At 43.6% G+C, this 20,494-nt stretch overlaps 1 protein-coding gene across 2 annotated transcripts in view; it reads left to right on the forward strand.

Moving 5' to 3' along the window:
• Nucleotides 1-20,494, forward strand: part of TRMT9B (tRNA methyltransferase 9B (putative)) — an 81,527-nt gene that overhangs the window by 23,454 nt on the left and 37,579 nt on the right. The window contains exons 2-3 of one of the 2 annotated variants that reach the window (XM_073583591.1): nucleotides 11,155-11,346; nucleotides 11,818-11,972. In XM_073583591.1, the coding sequence (XP_073439692.1) occupies nucleotides 11,312-11,346; nucleotides 11,818-11,972 (190 nt within the window). In that variant the 5' untranslated portion in view covers nucleotides 11,155-11,311. The remainder of the gene's footprint in view (nucleotides 1-11,154; nucleotides 11,347-11,817; nucleotides 11,973-20,494) is intronic. The other variant, XM_073583592.1, reaches the window with a different exon arrangement.

Consider the following 20,494-nt stretch of genomic DNA (forward strand, 5'->3'; position numbering starts at 1 on the left):
GTAGGGTGAATAGTGACAGCTGCTGCAGGTAATGTGAATAGTGACAGCTGCTGCAGGTAATGTGAATAGTGACAGCTGCTGCAGGTAATGTGAATAGTGACAGCTGCTGCAGGTAGGATGAATAGTGACAGCTGATGCAGGTAGGATTAATAGTGACAGCTGATGCAGGTAGGATGAATAGTGACAGCTGATGCATGTAGGGTGAATAGTGACAGCTGCTGCAGGTAGAGTGAATAGTGACAGATACTGTAGGTAGGGTGAATAGTGACAGCCGCTGCAGGTAGGGTGAATAATGAAAGGTGCCTCATGTAAGGTGAATAGTGACAGCTGATGCATGTAAAGTGAATAGTGACAGCTGCTGCAGGTAGGATCAATAGTGACAGCTGCTGCACGTAGGGTGAATAGTGACAACTGAAGGTAGGGTGAATAGTGACAGATACTGTAGGTAAGGTGAATAGTGACAGCTGCTGCATGTAAGGTGAATAGTGACAGCTGCTGCACGTAGGGTGAATAGTGACAGATACTGTAGGTAGGGTGAATAGTGAAAGGTGCCTCATGTAAGGTGAATAGTGACAGCTGCTGCATGTAAGGTGAATACTGACAGCTGCTGCAGGTAATGTGAATAGTGACAGCTGCTGCAGGTAAGGTGAATAGTGACAGCTGCTGCAGGTAAGGTGAATAGTGACAGCTGCTGCATGTAACGTGAATAGTGACAGCTGCTGCATGTAACGTGAATAGTGACAGCTGCTGCAGGTAAGGTGAATAGCGACAGCTACTGCAGGTAAGGTGAATAGCGACAGCTACTGCAGTTAGGGTGAATAGTGACAGCTGCTGCAGGTAGGGTGAATAGTGACAGCTGCTGCAGGTAGAGTGAATAGTGACAGCTGCTGCAGGTAACGTGAATAGTGACAGCTGCTGCTGGTAGGGTGAATAGTGGCAGCTGCTGCAGGTAGGGTGAATAGTGGCAGCTGCTGCAGGTAGGGTGAATAGTGACAGCTGCTGCATGTAAGTTGAATAGTGACAGCTGCTGCAAGTAACTTGAAGAGTGACAGCTGCTGCATGTAACATGATTAGTAATAGCTGCTGCAGGTAAGGTGAATAGTGACAGCTGCTGCATGTAGGGTGAATAGTGACAGCTGCTGCATGTAACGTGAATAGTGACAGCTGCTGCATGTAACGTGAATAGTGACAGCTGCTGCAGGTAAGGTGAATAGCAACAACTGCTGCAGGTAGGGTGAATAGTGACAGCTGCTGCAGGTAGGGTGAATAGTGACAGCTGCTGCAGGTAGGATGAATAGTGACAGCAGCTACAGGTAGAGTGAATAGTGAAAGCTGCTGCAGGTAACGTGAATATTGACAGCTGCTGCATGTAACGTGAATAGTGACAGCTGCTGCAGGTAGGGTGAATAGTGACAGCTGCTGCAGGTAATGTGAATAGTGACAGCTGCTGCCGGTATGGTGAATAGTGACAGCTGCTGCAGGTAGGGTGAATAGTGACAGCTGCTGCATGTAGGGTGAATAGTGTCAGCTGCTGCATGTAACGTGAATAGTGACAGTTGCTGCGTGTAATGTGAATAGTGACAGCTGCTGCTTGTAATGTCAATAGTGACAGCTGCTGCAGGTAGGGTGAATAGTGACAGCTGCTGCACGTAGGGTGAATAGTGACAGCTGCTGCAGGTAGGGTGAATAGTGACAGCTGCTGCAGGTAGGGTGAATAGTGACAGCTGCTGCACGTAGGGTGAATAGTGACAGCTGCTGCACGTAGGGTGAATAGTGACAGCTGCTGCATGTGAGGTGAATAGTGACAGCTGCTGCAGGTAGGGTGAATAGTGACAGCTGCTGCACGTAGGGTGAATAGTGACAGCTGCTGCAGGTAGGGTGAATAGTGACAGCTGCTGCATGTGAGGTGAATAGTGACATCTGCTGCAAGTAACGTGAATAGTGACAGTTGCTGCGTGTAATGTGGATAGTGACATCTGCTGCTTGTAATGTCAATAGTGACAGCTGCTGCAGGTAGGGTGAATAGTGACAGCTGCTGTAGGTAGGGTGAATAGTGACAGCTGCTGCACGTAGGGTGAATAGTGACAGCTGCTGCAGGTAGGGTGAATAGTGACAGCTGCTGCATGTGAGGTGAATAGTGACAGCTGCTGCATGTAAGGTGAATAGTGACAGCTGCTGTATGTACTTGCTATGAGGTCAATGACAGCATTTCGGTATGTAAGCCAAAGCCTAGTCAATGGACTGAGAGATGTGACCTCTGAAGTATGGAATAGTTTATTGTAGGGTTCACACGACCTCCAGAGACATACACAAAGGTTATACTAGTAGTAGAAAAATGATAATTTATTTACTATGAACTGAGGCTCTAAAATCCCCTGCATCTGCTAAATGATTTCTCAGCATTTATCTGGCACAGATGATGTTAACCATGCAGGACATGATCATGTAATAGTCTGGAAACGAGGAGATAATTTATTAGTGGAAACATATAATTGATAGGAAACCTTTATGATTCAGTGAGAGTGTTTGGGCATTTGGTAAGTGACATAAGACTGTTGCAGCGAGAACGCTGGCAGCAGATGTCTAGTGCAGTCCCGTCACATTTGGGAAATCATTTGTGGTTCTATTTCTGTGTCTCCCCTGGAGCACTGTGTGGCTAAAAATATTTTCTGCTTTATTCAAGGAGCAAATGCAGAAATCCTGGTGTTTCTAGACAACACGACTCAGAGGGATTAGACAGCGGATTATGATAAAAGGGGTAGGCCAGCAACCTCTCCGGAATAAGATAATGTGGATGGCAGTTGCCGCAAGACTGTCAAAGGTTATTAGACGTCATTCATCTCACGTGTGCTTAAAGGAAATGTGTCTGGGGTCTGGAATTTTGCATAAATCAATAGTACGAGGGAATAGCAGAAACTTAGTAATATAGGGCAGTGGCGTTGGAGTCATGGAGTCAGGGAAATTGAGGAGTCGGAGGTTTGGCTTGCCGACCCCACAGTCCTAATTATAACACAGTCCTTGATGTTCTGGAAATGCATTTATTTCTTGTAAAAAGAAAATTTTTATGTGCAAATTAGCCTGGGATCGTCTGGTTTTAGATCCTGTAATCAGATCCAGGAGGGGCGTCCTTCTCTCAATTCTCAGCATTGTAAAACTGTCGAAGATCTCGCTAGCTATTATTCCTTTCAAAACACATTATTGATTGTGCTTGAGTGTGTTTTTGGATGAGGCCTCATGCAGAAGGCAGCACAGGGGACCCATGAGCTCCCACCGAGTCCTTAGTACTAAGCAGCTAGTAATCCACCTTTTGGTGCTTCGACAGTCCCCAAAGTGCCTCCCATGGGTTATGACCTAGTGCTGCGCCGTATGACATGGAGACGTAATATGGCAGTGTACATGAAGCCTTCCGTACAGGCACCGTAAGGCTAAGTGCCCACGGTGCAGAAATGCTGCGGAAATGTCCGCAGCATTTCCGCAACTCCCTGCCGCGGGTAAAACGCATGCGGAATTCGCATGCGTTTTCCCGCAAAACACAAGCGTTTTTAGCTTGCAGAATGCTAGCGCTTTCCAAGCTATTTGAAGCATCGCTTGGAAAAGTGATTGACAGGTTGGTCACACTTGTCAAGCATAGTGCTTGACAAGTGTGACCAACTTTTTACTATTAATACTGCCTATGCTGCATCAATAGTAAAAAAAAATGATAAAAAAAATAGGGTTATTCTCACCTTCTGATGGCCCACGATCTCCTCAGCGGCGCTCCCGGTACGTTCCGTTCCCAGGGATGCTTTGCTCGAAGGACCTTTATGACGTCACTCTCGCGAGACCGCGATGTCATCTCAGGTGATTTGCGCAATGCATCCCTGGGATCAGAAGATGCTGGCAGCGTGGCTGAGAGGCGGGAAGGCTCCGGAGGCCATCAGAAGGTGAGTATATTCTGATTTTTTATTTTAGTTCTATTTTTTACAGGAATATGATACCCAGGGCATGGCGCACAGTCTCCTCTCCTCCAGACCCTGGGTACCATCCGCACGTGAAGCGCTCACTTTATGCATGGTGGGCATAGCCACATGCGTAAAGTGAGCGTTTCAGTGCAATCCTATGGCGACAGAATCGCCACGATTCCGCAGAAATAATGGACATGCTGCGGATTTTACCGTTATGCGATTTCGCAGTGGAAAAATCCGCAGCATTGGCACAGCAGCTGCGGAATCCCATAGGATTGCATGGGGTGCGTTTAAGCGTTTTTTAAGCGTTTCTGCTGTGGGAAAAACGAGGCGGAAACGCTTAAAAAAAGCAACGTGGGCTCCCAGCCTAACAGGGTGGTCCACAGTGACAGCCACGTGTTCACAAATTCACCCTTTTAGATTGTCTGCAGCTGCCCAGCGAAGCAATAACACTAATATACACTAGATTTATTAGATATAACAGTGGTACATAATAAAGAATTGCTGCAGTCGTGTTCCTGTCAGCTCCGTCTTGTTCACTCAGGAGGATATAAATTACATATTGTAGCTCTACCTTGGGATGAAATTGGACTTGTGTTTTGTTCCCTGCAGCCTCCTCGATAATTGCATCTTTTCCTTTATGATGTAAAACCACTCACTATAGAGGTGATAAAGGCGTGGGTGGTCTCCGGAATCTTTGCTGTATATGGCATTTCTCATGTATTCACTACTTTTTGTCAAGCACCAGAAGCGAAAGAAGGACAAAGGACTGGGCATAGAGATGTGAAAGGTTACTATGGTACTGTATGGTTTTCAGTGTGCCAGGCACTGGTGCCCCGGACGGTTGCCAGCAGTAACGGATTCCTCTTACGATCCTAGTGATCTCCATAATGCTGATGACTTACAGATGCCCCACTAAAGGCCTTTAGGCTATGTGCACACGCTGCGGATTCACCCGCGGATTTGTATCTGCGGATCCGCAGGTAAAACCGCAGCTAAAGTGACCTGCGGTTTCCCCTGCGGATTGGCCAGCGGTTTTCCCCTGCGGTTTGACACCTGGACAATGGAATAGATGGCAAACCGCAGCAGAATCCAAACCGATTCAAACCGAATAGATTCAAAACCGCAGCTTTTCCGCAGTTGAAAATCCGCAGCATGTGCACAACGGATTGTAAGTCACATAGACTTACATTGTACTGTACACTGTCTGCAGAACTGCAGCGGATCCGCAGAGGCTAAATCCACAGCAGATTCCGCAGCGTGTGCACATAGCCTTACACCTTAGACGAATGTTGGCAGAACCAGCCAGCCTTGTGATGTGTACGGGGGGCTTCCCCACTCTCCCCAACAGATGATATCGCTGGAGATAAAGATCAGCAATTGAAAATTTCAATGGAAATAGGTCTAACAGCGACTTTCTCCCCTCGTCCTCTTGAGTGTTCTGTTATTTGGGAGAGATACTTGGCCAACAACTATCCCATGCATATGGCCACTACATTATAAGTTAATGGGGTCTTCAAAATCCAATTGACAAATTGCGGAATTAAATCTGCATGAAACTAAGAGCACAGTTCTGATACCAAATCTGTAGCCTGCTCCTTCCTGTGCGGATTTACTTAGCAGATTTCACCTTATTCAATGCTTTGTTATGGAATAGGGTGAAATCCACTGCCAAATCCACAGTGAAATCTGCAAGTAACACACGTGGATTCGGTCACAGATTTGTTGTGGATTTATGTCTAAATCTGGAAACATTTCTGAGACATGTGTGAACACGGCGTAAGTGTTAAAGCCCACAGGTTGTTGTCCCCTTGTCATTACCTTTCTTGGTCCTCCTGGGTTATGCTTGGCCACGCTGTGCCATACCTCTGCTTTACTGAAGTGCCTTTATCCAAACCAATTCTTAAGGAGGTTGTCCGGTCACAGTATATTGATGACCTATCTGAGGATAGGTCATTAATATCAGATCAGTGGGGGTCCACCACCTGGTACTCCCACCAATCTGATATTGATGAGCTAACCGATAGATCATGAGACGTGTTGTTCCCTAGACAATATTTTCATCAGCTTCTGCCATCCCGTGCATTGCTGTTCTGTTGTAGTGACTATTAATGATAATGTATATTAGTATCTCTATAGATTTATTAATAATCATTTTAACCATGAAATTACCAAAAGAGGTCCAGGATCTGTAATCATGATAAACCATGTCTATTACCAGCCTCCGAATATGAGCAGAACGGCAATCTGTATGGGCGGTAATGGGACTTGAGCAGTATGTGGCGATAAATCTTTCATGAATGTTCGCTATAAATACATGGCTCCTCTTGTGCTTCCTGATCGCCCCAGACAACTCTGTAAGATGCCTGTGATGGACATGTAGGCGTTGCTGGGCATTTCTCATTCATGCCATCCATTGATTTATTGTTTAGCTCTCAGCAATGTTCTGGATGAGATAGAAATAATGAGTGCAAACAAAGCTTTCGCTTTACCCACAGAAGACGACACCAGGGAAGACATGATAGCTTGTACCGCGTAACCTTTCCACCTCGTTAGTGACACAAAGACCTACGTCTCGGAGCTCGTAATTAAATCGTGGCCTGAAAGACTAATTGTACTTTTCTGTATTCTGTACAGTGAGCGTGGGATTCATGGTGTTAGCCATGACGTTAAATGAAAAACTGTTTAACTCCAATTTTTATGAGTATCGTAACATTTTTTGGTGCTTTTTATTTTAACATTCCATGCCATTAAATATATTTAAATAAAATCTTGAAGTCTTGCAGATTTCACTGCATTGTCTGAGCCTCGTAATAATTTTCGGTAGTCATTTTTATTAATATCAAAGGATGGATTACAGTGAAAGGTATCACTTCTATTTAGATAACACAGGATCCCACCGTAACAGGTGATGGTCACAGCTCACCTCCTCTCCTGCACAGTGACCTCTGCACAGATCACAGAGCATGACCACTTTCCCAAAAATAAAGCTAATATATTCTCTTTAAGGATAACCTGTCACCAGGTCAATACTGGCCATTTTTTTCTCTTATTTCCACTGCTCCCCTGAGCTTTTTTTTTTCTTTTAACCCAACATACAATTGCCTTTTTAATTAGTGCTCATTTCATAGAGTCATAGAATGGAGCCACCTGGAAGTCAGAGTAGGAAATACTACAGCAGCGCATAAGGACAATGTAATAACTGAGCTGCAACAGCAGAGCACATGGCGTCTTATTACATTGTGGAAAAGAGGTTTTGCTTGTGGAACAGGCCTTTCAGCCAACTTGTAATGAGTTGTCTTTCACTTAATTAAATACTTACTTGGACTGAACCAATTAATCGGCTAAAAGCATAAATGACTGAACATGAATTCATTCAGCCAGTGAAACTGATGTATTAATGAATTAGATGGAACATTTAGGGAAAATAGTATTTTGTACCCGGTCTGTGAGGAAGTGTCAGTGTGCTGTATTGACTCACAGATGCTATCTCTGAATATCCTCTGTGTCTGAGCCCCAAGGTCATCCTTGTAGTGTCGTGTCACGTAACATCGCTATATCCCCTAGGGCAAGAACTCGTTTGTCTTGCGAAAACATAGATGTGCTTGGAAAAGAGAAATCAATATTTCTGTGTTTGTGCAGGATTAGAAGAGATTTATATGCAAGAATTCTGTAGCCGTTCTATAAGGAGCACATGAGCCAGGTGCTTTTTGCCAGAGACATAGACATGAAAGTTTTTACCAAGTGGTTAAAAGGGTTGTCTGATGAGCACAAGTTATCACCTATCCAACTTATAGGTGATAACTTGTTGGGAACAAACTTCTGGGATCTGACCTCTTGGACTCTCGCCGTGAAAGCTGGGAATTTTCATACCCAATAGGGAACTTTTATCCAAATTACAAAAGGCACAACAAGTCAGATGCCCAACCTGTGCTCCATTCATTCCGTACGGGGCAGCCAAGTGCTGCATTGTATTTTTTTGTTAGTCCCATAGAGAAAGAATGGAGCTACAGTTAGGTGTCCGACTTGCTGAGCCTTTTGTTAAGGGGTATAAAAGTTCCCTATTGTGGATGAAAATTCACTGATCTCCCGATTGGTGCACACCCAGCTTTGAGACACCCAGCAATCAGCATGTTATCTCCTATCCAAAAACACCTTCGGCCTGTGACAGCTCAGAGTCCCACAGCTTTCAGTATGATCTCTATGCTGATGATACACTGATCTACCTATCTGGACTCGATATCACGTCCTTACTAACCCGAATTTCACAATGTCTGTTGGCTGTTTGATCCTTTTTGTCCGCTAGATTTCTAAAACTTACCAAGAGAAAAACAGAGTTCATCATCTTTCCTCCACTTCATTCAATTTTCCCCAATAGACCTATCCATCAAAATCAATGGCTGCTCACTTGCTACCTCGCGGTAATCCTTGACTCTGATGTCTCATTCAAATCACATATCCAAGCCCTTTCCACTTCCTGTTGACTCCAACTCAAACATATTTCCCATATCCATACATTCCTTAATCAAGAATCTGCAAACACCCTAGTGCATGCCCTCATCCCCTTCCGCCTCGACTACTGCAACCTCCTGCTTGGTGGCCTCCCCTCAAACACTTCGGCACCCCTCCAATCTATCCTTAACTCGGCTGACCGACTAAACCATTTGTTTCCCCGCTATTCCCCGGCCTTTCCTCTCTGTCAGTTCATTCTTTCACTGTGGAAGACAACAGTGGTGGAAGATTGCCGAATCCTTTCCATGGTGAAGAAAACACCCTTTACAACATCCACCCAAGTGAAGAATACTCTCCATTGTTGGAGGGAGGGAATGATGGAGGAAGTAAAAGAGGCTGGGAATTTAGGAGGCAGCGATTATGCCATCTTCGAATTTTGGATTACAAGGGGAAGAAGACCAGCGAGGACTCAGACTTTAAGGTTGGACTTCAGAAAGGCAGATTTTAAACATCCAATGGCTGAATGTTCTAAAGGACAGAAATGTCCAAGAAGAATGGGAGATTTTGCCAAATGAAATTCATACTGATTAGTAACAGTCCCGAAAAGAAGGAAGAATTGGCCGCATTTAAAGAGACAAGGATGGATGAACCCAGAACATAAATGCTTGCTAAAAAGGAAAATAGAAATGTACCGTAAATTCAAAATGTCAGTCCTGGGTGCAAAAACAAGCCCTCACACGGCTTCATCAATGGGAAATAAAAAAGTTACTGGTCTCAGAAAATTGCAACACAAACATTTTTTTTAAATTATAGAATTATTTTTCACTGCTAAAATAAGAAAACTTGTCAATTTTGGTACGACCGCAATTTTACTGACCTGTTGAATCATGCTACCATGTCATTTTTTAAATACAAAACAAAAATATTGTAGAATTGTGGCTTGTTTTTGCAATTTTACCGCATTTGGAGTTTTCCCCCCATTTTCTAGTATATTGGTGATAGGAATGGTGACATTCAAAACTATATCTCGTCCTGCAAAATTCAGGCTGTGTTGACATAAAAATAAAAAATGTATGGCTATTGGAAAAAGAGGAGGAAAAAACACACGTTTCCCAGGTCCTCAGGGGGTTAATTCTTCTTGCAAGAACTTTCCCCCCAGGTGTTTGAGAATCTGCCAAAGGTTTTTGCTCTCTATTCATGTAGGTAATTATTACTTGTACGATACTTATAAACCTCCCTAAGAGGTAAGATGAAAAATAGAAATCCTTTTCTCTGGTTTGGCCCAGTTATCCTCTGTGAGAAAGAGACTTGAAAAATATTTGTGAAGTAGAACCACCACCATGAAATCTTATCAAACACTTAAAGATTGAAAACCCCTCGTTTTGCCGATCAACCGGGCATCTCCAGAGATAGTGTCCTTAGAGGTAAATGGCAATTGTGATGAAAAGGGACTGATAATCGTCCTTTCATTCCACCAGTTACATAAACTATGTACTCCTGATGTCAGATTTAGGCCACTGATGTCATTTGCCAGGCATCCCATTGCTTTCTATGACCTAATATTAACTGTAATTTTAATTTTTAAGGGATCCTGTTACTGGCAGCATGATTTATTCCCAGGCTGCGCAATTGCTGCCTTGCATGGTTTACTCCGGAAATCTTCTGTGTTTCAGAGAAAACATACCTTGAAGAACTCGACGGGGACTATGTGCTGACTAGTTCAACAGTCCGGTTGCCAGTGGCTTCTCCCCGCTCCTCGCTCACCTAAAATGTCTGATTTTTCCCTATACCCAACACACGTAGGGACTGACCTGTCAGTCATGGGGAGTGGGTTAAGAAGAAGCTATGGGAATGGAACACTTGGACCAGACATCTGAGTCCTATATTTCCCAGCTGGCTTTTCAAAGTATGTTTTTTTCTGAAACACTGCAGCGTTTCAGAACAAAAAATAATGGAGCATAATGTATATTGTTTTGTATTATTGTCTGTTTTTTTACTTTAATGTTTCCATAGCAATACATGACATACTAAGAGATGAAAACAGACAAATGATTTAAATAAATAATAAAAAAAATTACTATTCGCGACCTTGCAGGCTATTGACTGATATGAGAAAATGCATGGTACAGGGTAGTCTCTTCAGTTTTCATTATGTTCTTAGTAGCCTTACTGACACAGTAGCTGAAACCAAAAAAGTGAAGATCAACACGTAAGGTCAGTTAGTCAGTATTTTGCAACCAGTTTCTCCAGATCACTGAAAGAAGACCTGTCGCTTTTACAACTTCAAAGATAAACTGATTTTATCATCCATTTATACACCTGTAGATAGACATTACATAGGAGGACAGAAAGAAGATATATTTGCCCCTGGACATTTGGTACTGTGACAATCTCCACTTTTCCAGATAAGATTTCTTCTAGATATGGTAAGATAAAATTTGGATATACATGTTTGTCCTGAGAGTATTAATGTTGGGTGATAGGACCTCATTTGCCACCATCCTTTCAAACTGTTCCTAAAGGGTTTAGGAAGTCCAGTTATCTTTTACTCTAGTTCTTTCTTCAGATTGTTGTCCCAAAGTAGCAGGGACAACTTTGAGGTAATACTGTAGAGCAAGGGTGGGTAATTAATTTTGTAAGGGGGCCATGTGGAGACCGTGACTGTTGTGGAGTCCTAAACCAAGAAGGCAAACCACTACTCGGACAACTGTTTCTCAATCCCTTCTTATACAATAATAACTGCTTTACTCTCTTCCAGAGTCGACACCGTTCCAGTGGTGTCATCAATGGCTCTCCCAAGGCTTGTCTGAGATTTTTATGTCACGCGAACCTGCAGCCAATTAGCAGCTGCTTCACTGCCAACTCCTCTTGAACAAATCAGACATCAAGAGGAAGTGAGAGCCCCACAGAGAAAAATGCCGACTCCGCTGGAATGGCGCCTGCATCGGGGGTGATTATAGCTGTTATTATTTCTTCATGGGTGAACATAGTGATTGAGAACGGGTTGTCTAGGTAGATCCCAACACACAGTATTATATTCCTACAGCCCCCGCACACAGTATGATGACCCACAGTTTCCTGATAGCCCCTGATGCTCTCCTCAGTTCTGTGCAGCATGTTGACTGAGCTGTCGCACAGCAGACACGATCTGGTGATGTCATCGCTCCTGCTGCACAGAGACTCAGATGCTAAGATGTAGCCGGCAGCATGGTGCAGGTACCCCACTATTTCCAGCCCTTTGGTTGTCCCGGTCGGCATGCCAGACAGGTACAATCAACAATTGTGAAGGATTGTAGGCAAATCTTGTCAGAAAACTCATAGTAATCCATGCATTATTATCCATTTTTTTACGTCAGACATTCAACATATGTGACAAGAGTGTGAATTATGAATATGACTAAATGTCACTACTCTTTTTCAGCATGGACCATGAAGCCACCCAGCTGGAGAATCAACATGTGCACAGCGTGTATGAGAGCACAGCCCCGTACTTCAATGAAGTGCAGAGTAAGGCATGGCCAAAGGTTCGACAGTTTCTGCTGGAGCAAAAGCCAGGCAGTCTCGTTGTGGATATAGGTAAGCATTTCTTATTTTAATAATATGTAAAATAATTTATGCCCCAGATTTATTGTAACACATCTAAGGAAAGGAATTTGCAATCTTTTGCAAAGTCAGTCCTTTTATTCCTGCTATATTTATGGTAATTTATCTTAGACTTTTTAATTAGCATGGTTAAAAGCAAATACTTTCAACCAAGGAAAATCATTAAGCATTACAGAACAGCTCAGTGCAGAATTTTATTTGTCTCTGCACATCTAAAATTACAATAAATGCTGGAAGGAGAAGACTCGGGATCCACCTCCTCCTGCTCTGTTACAGTGACCTCTGCACAGGTAACAGAGCATGTCTACAACACACTTCAACATTAGTCATTTTTTGTCCAAATGCAAATACTGTTACTCTGGCTACTCGTGTAATCTTGTAAACAAAATAAAATATAAAAAAAATGTTCTGTAGTTTTAGACTAATAGACCCTTTGACCTAATTGATTGTGCAAAGTGTTTATACAGTGTTGTACCCCATTATTGAGAAGATTATTGAGAGAATTGTGTAGTTGCAAGGTTCTCTCCCTCCCAAACACTGATCTATCTGGGAATGGCAGGGGAGGGAAAATATGTTTGTGTATGTACAATGTACTGTAGAACTCTGTGTATTAACTTATTAACTGTGCATGCAGCAGTGCTGTGTGTATATAATGTTAATGCTGCAGAGCTGTGTGTGTATATGTATGGTAGGTTCAGCAGTGCAGTTTTTGTGTATATACAGTGGGTGACATAAGTATTGAACACGTCACCAATTTTTTAAGTAAACCTATTTCTAAAGGTGCTATTGACATGAAATTCTTACCAGATGTCCGTAACAACCCATCCAATCCACACAGGCAAAGAGATCAAACCTTAGAATACCTTAAATTAAGTTATGTGTAGTAATGAGAAATCACATAGGGAAAAGTATTGCAGCTTTTTATACACTAATCGGTGACTAAAGCCATGCCAACACCACCCCTATAAGTGAAAGCTCCCGGGAGAAATAAAGTTAATTTCCTCCCGGCAGTCGGACTCTAAGTATGGGCGCTGGGTTGGTTCAGACCGCTATTGTTAGAACAGCGTCGGCGCCCCTGCATGATTCTCCTTCCTTCTTCCATCAGGGATGCCGACGTGTTGACTTACATGCAGTTCTCCTGGGAGGGTGCTTAGGGCGCGCGCACTCCTTGCCTAGTAAAGGAGCAGCATGTTTCTGTATAACGTCCCCAGCTAAAAGCTGGAAGACACCTGTTATGTAAGGCACCCTCTCCTATTGGTAGGTGCCTTAGCAACTTTAGTATTCAGTGTGTTTTCTGGTTGTAAGGTCCCTGTACCTGTAGTCCCTGAACCTTACCCTGTCTGTCCTGCATGCTCTGTCTGAACCTGCTCTTGTCCGTTCAGCCTGCACCTGATACGCGATTCCGTCCTGTGTTCCTGAACCTATCTTGTCTCATTTTATTTGGTGGTGCGGATGTTCTGTGTACCAGCCCCATGTCCACCTGTTTACCAGTTCCTGGCCGGTCCTGCTTCCCGCCCCTTTTGTGAGCACGCTGCTGAAGCTCTTGGGTCTGACCTGGAGTAGCACCTAGCTTCCACCTGGCTTCAAGTCTAACCACATCATCAGGGGCTCTAGTAAAGAACCAGGTGGTGGCTTAGTTATGCCCCTCCAGGCTCTCCCTAGAGTGTGGCACAGTGGTTCCACAACCACCTGGGTAACAGCTATTTACCTGCATATTAACACCATATCTGCAGGTTAAAGTATTTATGTCAGGAACACCGCACTGCACCTGCTCACTGAGCCAGTACGCTGTCCTGAGTACAAAACTGTGCACAAAGATACCTGTGGAATGGGGCAGCAGTGGTGACGATGCATGCTCCAGGCTCACAGGACCTGAAGCATGTGACTGCTGAGGGCGTGGTCTAAACTCCAGAGAGCTAGGAGCTGAGGAAAACTCCTAGAAAGGTAACTACAGGACAATGTTACCAAGGGACATAGACAGAGACAGAAACCAGATCAAGCCAAGGTCAAAGCACAAGATAGCACGACAGTACCAAAAGGTTAGGCAGAATGGATAGTCAGGACGTAGCAATAGATCAGAAAACCGAAACGGGCAATAGACGGTACAATAGGGACAAACTGTAATGGAGTAATGATAGCCAAGCCAGGAGGTCAGAACCGGAAAAGACAATAATACCAAAACGAGAGACGGAGTACAGAGTGAGGGGACAGACCGGGTCATACACGGGAAGCAAACAAGCCATGAAGTGCACACGCACACTAGGGGAGTCAGACACACAATCAGAGCAACAGTATAGCTGACAGAGAACCCTGGTAAAGAGTGAGTATAAATACCCCTCCCAGATCCAGAAAGAGGCCACGTACACTTAACCCTGTGAGTGCAGGGCAAGAACACTGTCCAAACCATGACAGTTTTTTTTATGTATCTGGTTCCCTTTAAAAAAATTATCCAGGGCTATGATAGTGATGGCTTATGGAGGTCAGCTGCCCTTCACTACAGCTGACCCCCATCACCACCTGATCTGAGTACAACCACTACACAGTGTACAGATCTATGCTGCCTCTGCTCTATACACTGTGTTCTTATGGTGGTGGGACCAGGTAACAGCTTATCAGTGCGTGTGCTGAGAATCAGACCCCCACCGATCTAATATTGATGACCTATCCCATGAACAGGTCAGTAGGATCTTAATCTTGGAAAACCACTCTAAGTAAGAATAGCCAAGCATGCACGAAATTCGGCACTACCTTAAACAAGTCAGAGGTGTCCTTTGGAGGCTGGTAGTATCCACCATATTTTGCACCATTTTGTCCCGCGAACAAATTCATACATGCTGTAAAGCATTTCTGCTCAATACTAATTGACCTCTTGTGTGATAATAATTGTTCGCAAATCTTACATATATTTCCTCAGGAACCTTGTCAGGCAACTTGCGGGCTGCAGCCACCTGAGCACTGAGTAATAACAGCCTTCTCAAACAATGCCAGAAATAGACAATAGTTAAAAATAGGCTGCGACGTGTGACAGTGCCGAACTGACGCTTTAGTAAGCACGATTTACCCTGCATGAAGAATGAGCGATCGCTTCTTACACAACGCCGAGCGAAAGGAGAATTTAGAGGTAAAAGAAATTATAGCCGAGGATTCTGCTAGGAAATGTACAGAGATTCATAGTCTGGAAGTTTTATCTGTTCTGCACTTCAGACTTGTATTATTTATTGACTTTAAGCACTTTATTTTATGAGAAATTCTAACATTTTTATCCATAGTGTTGTGTGATAACTAGTGTTGAGCGATACCATCCGATACTGTGAAGGATCGGATCGGACTGGATCGGACCGATACCCAAAAAGTATCGGGTATCGCAGATTCCGATACCAGAAGTCCCATTCAAGTCAATGGGACAGAAATATCGGAATTAAAAAAACCCTTTCTTTACTTGCACATCCTGTTCGGGAGGGGGGAAGAGTGTGGGCGGCGCGTGGGCGGGCACTGTGCGTGTCTGTGTGTGCGGGCGGGGTCTGTGCGGGCCTGCCGGGGGTCTGTACGGGCCTGCCAGGGGTCTGTGTGGGCCTGCCGGGGGTCTGTACGGGCCTGCCGGGGGTCTGTGCAGGCCTGCCGGGGGTCTGTGCAGGCCTGCCGGGGGTCTGTGCAGGCCTGCCGGGGGTCTGTGCAGGCCTGCCGGGGGTCTGTGCAGGCCTGCCGGAGTCTGTGCGGGCCTGCCGGAGTCTGTGCGGGCCTGCCGGGGGTTGTGTGTGTGTGCAGGCATTGTCCGATGGGACTACAAGTCCCATTGGGCTATACCTGCTACAATGACAGTGATTGACACATTAGCCAATGATGGGACAGTAGTAGTCCCATCATCCGGCTAATGTGTTGAACGTAAAAAAAAAATAAAATAAACATACTACATACATACTTCATATATACTACATTCAACATACATACATACTACATACATACTACATACACTCACTGGCCACTTTATTAGGTACACCATGCTAGTAACGGGTTGGACCCCCTTTTGCCTTCAGAACTGCCTCAATTCTTCGTGGCAGAGATTCAACAAGGTGCTGGAAGCATTCCTCAGAGATTTTGGACCATATTGACATGATGGCATCACACAGTTGGCGCAGATTTGTCGGCTGCACATCCCTGATGCGAATCTCCCGTTCCACCACATCCCAAAGATGCTCTATTGGATTGAGATCTGGTGACTGAGGAGGCCATTTGAGTACAGTGAACATGTTCAAGAAACCAATCTGAGATGATTCGAGCTTTATGACATGGCGCATTATCCTGCTGAAAGTAGCCATCAGATGTTGGGTACATTGTGGTCATAAAGGGATGGACATGGTCAGCAACAATACTCAGGTAGGCTGTGGCGTTGCAACGATGCTCAATTGGTACCAAGGGGCCCAAAGAGTGCCAAGAAAAAATTCCCCACACCATGACACCACCACCACCAGCCTGAACCGTTGATACAAGGCAGGATGGATCCATGCTTTCATGTTGTTTACGCCAAATTCTGACCCTACCATCCGAATGTCGCAGCAGAAATCGAGACTCATCAGACCAGGCAAAGTTTTTCCAATCTTCTACTGTCCAATTTCGATGAGCTTGTGCAAATTGTAGCCTCAGTTTCCTGTTCTTAGCTGAGAGGAGTGGTACCCAGTGTGGTCTTCTGCTGCTGTAGCCCATCTGCCTCAAAGTTCGACGCACTGTGCGTTCAGAGATGCTCTTCTGCCTACCTTGGTTGTAACGGGTGGCAATTTGAGTCACTGTTGCCTTTCTATCAGCTCGAACCAGTCTGCCCATTCTCCTCTGACCTCTGGCATCAACAAGGCATTTCCGGCCACAGAACTGCCGCTCACTGGATTTTTTTTCTTTTTCGGACCATTCTCTGTAAACCCTAGAGATGGTTGTGCGTGAAAATCCCAGTAGATCAGCAGTTTCTGAAATACTCAGACCAGCCCTTCTGGCACCAACAATCATGCCACGTTCAAAGGCACTCAAATCACCTTTCTTCCCCATACTGATGCTCGGTTTGAACTGCAGGAGATTGTCTTGACCATGTCTACATGCCTAAATGCACTGAGTTGCCGCCATGTGATTGGATGATTAGAAATTAAGTCTTAACACACAGTTGGACAGGTGTACCTAATAAAGTGGCCAGTGAGTGTATATACTACATTCATACAGCATACATACATACTACATATATACAACATACATACATATATACTACATTCATACAAAACCATACATACATAGTACATACTACATATATACTAGATTCATACAACATACATACATGCATACTACATACTACATATATACTACATTCATACAACATACATACATACATAGTACATACTACATATATACTACATTCATACGACATACATACATACTACATACATACTTCATATGTACTACATTCATACAACATACATACATGCATACTACATACATGCTACATATATACTACATTCATACACATGTGTGTGTGTGCAGGCATCGTCCGATGGGACTACAAGTCCCATCGGCTATGCCTGCTACAATGACAGTGATTGACACATTAGCCAATGATGGGACAGTAGTTGTCCCATCATCCGGCTAATGTGCTGAATGTAAAAAAAAAAAAAAATTATATATATATATATATATATATATATATCTATACATACATACTACATATATACTACATTCATACTACATGCATACTACATACATACTTTATATATACTACATTTATACAGCATACATACTACATATATACAACATTCATACAACATACATACTACATACACACTACATGTATACAACATTCATAAAACATACATACATACTACATACATACTACATTCATACAACATACATACTACATACAACATACATGCATACTACATACATACTACATATATACTACATTCATACAACATACATGCATGCTACATATATACAACATTCATACAACATTCATACAACATACATACATACTACATACATACTACATATATACTACATTCATACAACATACATGCATACTACATACATACTACATAAATACTGCATTCATACATACTACATATATACTACATTCATACAACATACATACATAGTACATACTACATATATACTATATTCATACAACATACATAAATACTACATACATACTTCATATATACTACATTCATACAACATACATACAGTGGGGCAAAAAAGTATTTAGTCAGTCAGCAATAGTGCAAGTTCCACCACTTAAAAAGATGAGAGGCGTCTGTAATTTACATCATAGGTAGACCTCAACTATGGGAGACAAACTGAGAAAAAAAAATCCAGAAAATCACATTGTCGTTTTTTTTTTTCATTTTATTTGCATATTATGGTGGAAAATAAGTATTTGGTCAGAACCAAAATTTCATCTCAATACTTTGTGATATATCCTTTGTTGGCAATGACAGAGGTCAAACGTTTTCTGTAAGTCTTCACAAGGTTGCCACACACTGTTGTTGGTATGTTGGCCCATTCCTCCATGCAGATCTCCTCTAGAGCAGTGATGTTTTTGGCTTTTCGCTTGGCAACACGGACTTTCAACTCCCTCCAAAGGTTTTCTATAGGGTTGAGATCTGGAGACTGGCTAGGCCACTCCAGGACCTTGAAATGCTTCTTACGAAGCCACTCCTTCGTTGCCCTGGCGGTGTGCTTTGGATCATTGTCATGTTGAAAGACCCAGCCACGTTTCATCTTCAATGCCCTTGCTGATGGAAGGAGGTTTGCACTCAAAATCTCACGATACATGGCCCCATTCATTCTTTCATGTACCCGGATTAGTCGTCCTGGCCCCTTTGCAGAGAAACAGCCCCAAAGCATGATGTTTCCACCACCATGCTTTACAGTAGGCATGGTGTTTGATGGATGCAACTCAGTATTCTTTTTCCTACAAACACAACAAGTTGTGTTTCTACCAAACAGTTCCAGTTTGGTTTCATCAGACCATAGGACATTCTCCCAAAACTCCTCTGGATCATCCAAATGCTCTCTAGCAAACTTCAGACGGGCCCGGACATGTACAGGCTTAAGCAGTGGGACACGTCTGGCACTGCAGGATCTGAGTCCATGGTGGCGTAGTGTGTTACTTATGGTAGGCCTTGTTACATTGGTCCCAGCTCTCTGCAGTTCATTCACTAGGTCCCCCCGCGTGGTTCTGGGATTTTTGCTCACCGTTCTTGTGATCATTCTGACCCCACGGGGTGGGATTTTGCGTGGAGCACCAGATCGAGGGAGATTATCAGTGGTCTTGTATGTCTTCCATTTTTTAATTATTGCTCCCACAGTTGATTTCTTCACTCCAAGCTGGTTGGCTATTGCTGATTCAGTCTTTCCAGCCTGGTGCAGGGCTACAATTTTGTTTCTGGTGTCCTTTGACAGCTCTTTGGTCTTCACCATAGTGGAGTTTGGAGTCAGACTGTTTGAGGGTGTGCACAGGTGTCTTTTTATACTGATAACAAGTTTAAACAGGTGCCATTACTACAGGTAATGAGTGGAGGAAAGAGGAGACTCTTAAAGAAGAAGTTACAGGTCTGTGAGAGCCAGAAATCTTGATTGCTTGTTTCTGACCAAATACTTATTTTCCACCATAATATGCAAATAAAATGAAACAAAAACAGACAATGTGATTTTCTGGATTTTTTTTTCTCAGTTTGTCTCCCATAGTTGAGGTCTACCTATGATGTAAATTACAGACGCCTCTCATCTTTTTAAGTGGTGGAACTTGCACTATTGCTGACTGACTAAATACTTTTTTTCCCCACTGTACATACATAGTACATACTACATACATACAACATATGACTGTGTCAACGTATGACTGTGCCAAATTTTGTGGCTGTAGCTGCGACGGTACGGATGCCTATCCCGGACATACACACATACATACATACATACACACTTTGAGCTTTATATATTAGATTACATATCACATCACATCATTGCAAAAAGTGCCAATTCAATGCAGAATAGTTAACCCCCCCACCCCCTCTGATCACCTCAAATGGAAAAGCTCCATATAACATAATAAGTCAAGTGACTATTAAGGGGGTAATAACAGACTCCCAGTAAGCCCATAGAGATCAATATAAATTAGTCACATAGCCGTAGAGACTCACATCAATCGGCTTCATAAGCATAATGCCATAGTAGGTGGTAAAAAGCAATCATGGCTTACCGGTCAGTATATGAGGAGTAGAGGGGTCGGATGGTGTACCCCGCTGCACGTTTCGTAGGAACACGGGGCCGCTTTCTCAAGGGAATAAGTCCTAAGCTCCGACAGGACCTTCAAATAATCCGGTGAACCTGGTCACATGGCCGTAAGTGGCCAATCATGGTGGCTTATCGGCGCAAGCGCTTTGGAACCCCCAGGTCCTGAGATGCGAGCAAAGTGTCATGCACAGTGCGCATGCGCCGGGAAAAAACCAATCCCACAGCACAAT

Source organism: Dendrobates tinctorius, unplaced genomic scaffold (assembly GCF_039654945.1).
Source record: "Dendrobates tinctorius isolate UK_male_01 unplaced genomic scaffold, ASM3965494v1 ptg000079l, whole genome shotgun sequence".
In the NCBI taxonomy this organism is placed as follows: Eukaryota; Metazoa; Chordata; class Amphibia; order Anura; family Dendrobatidae; genus Dendrobates; species Dendrobates tinctorius.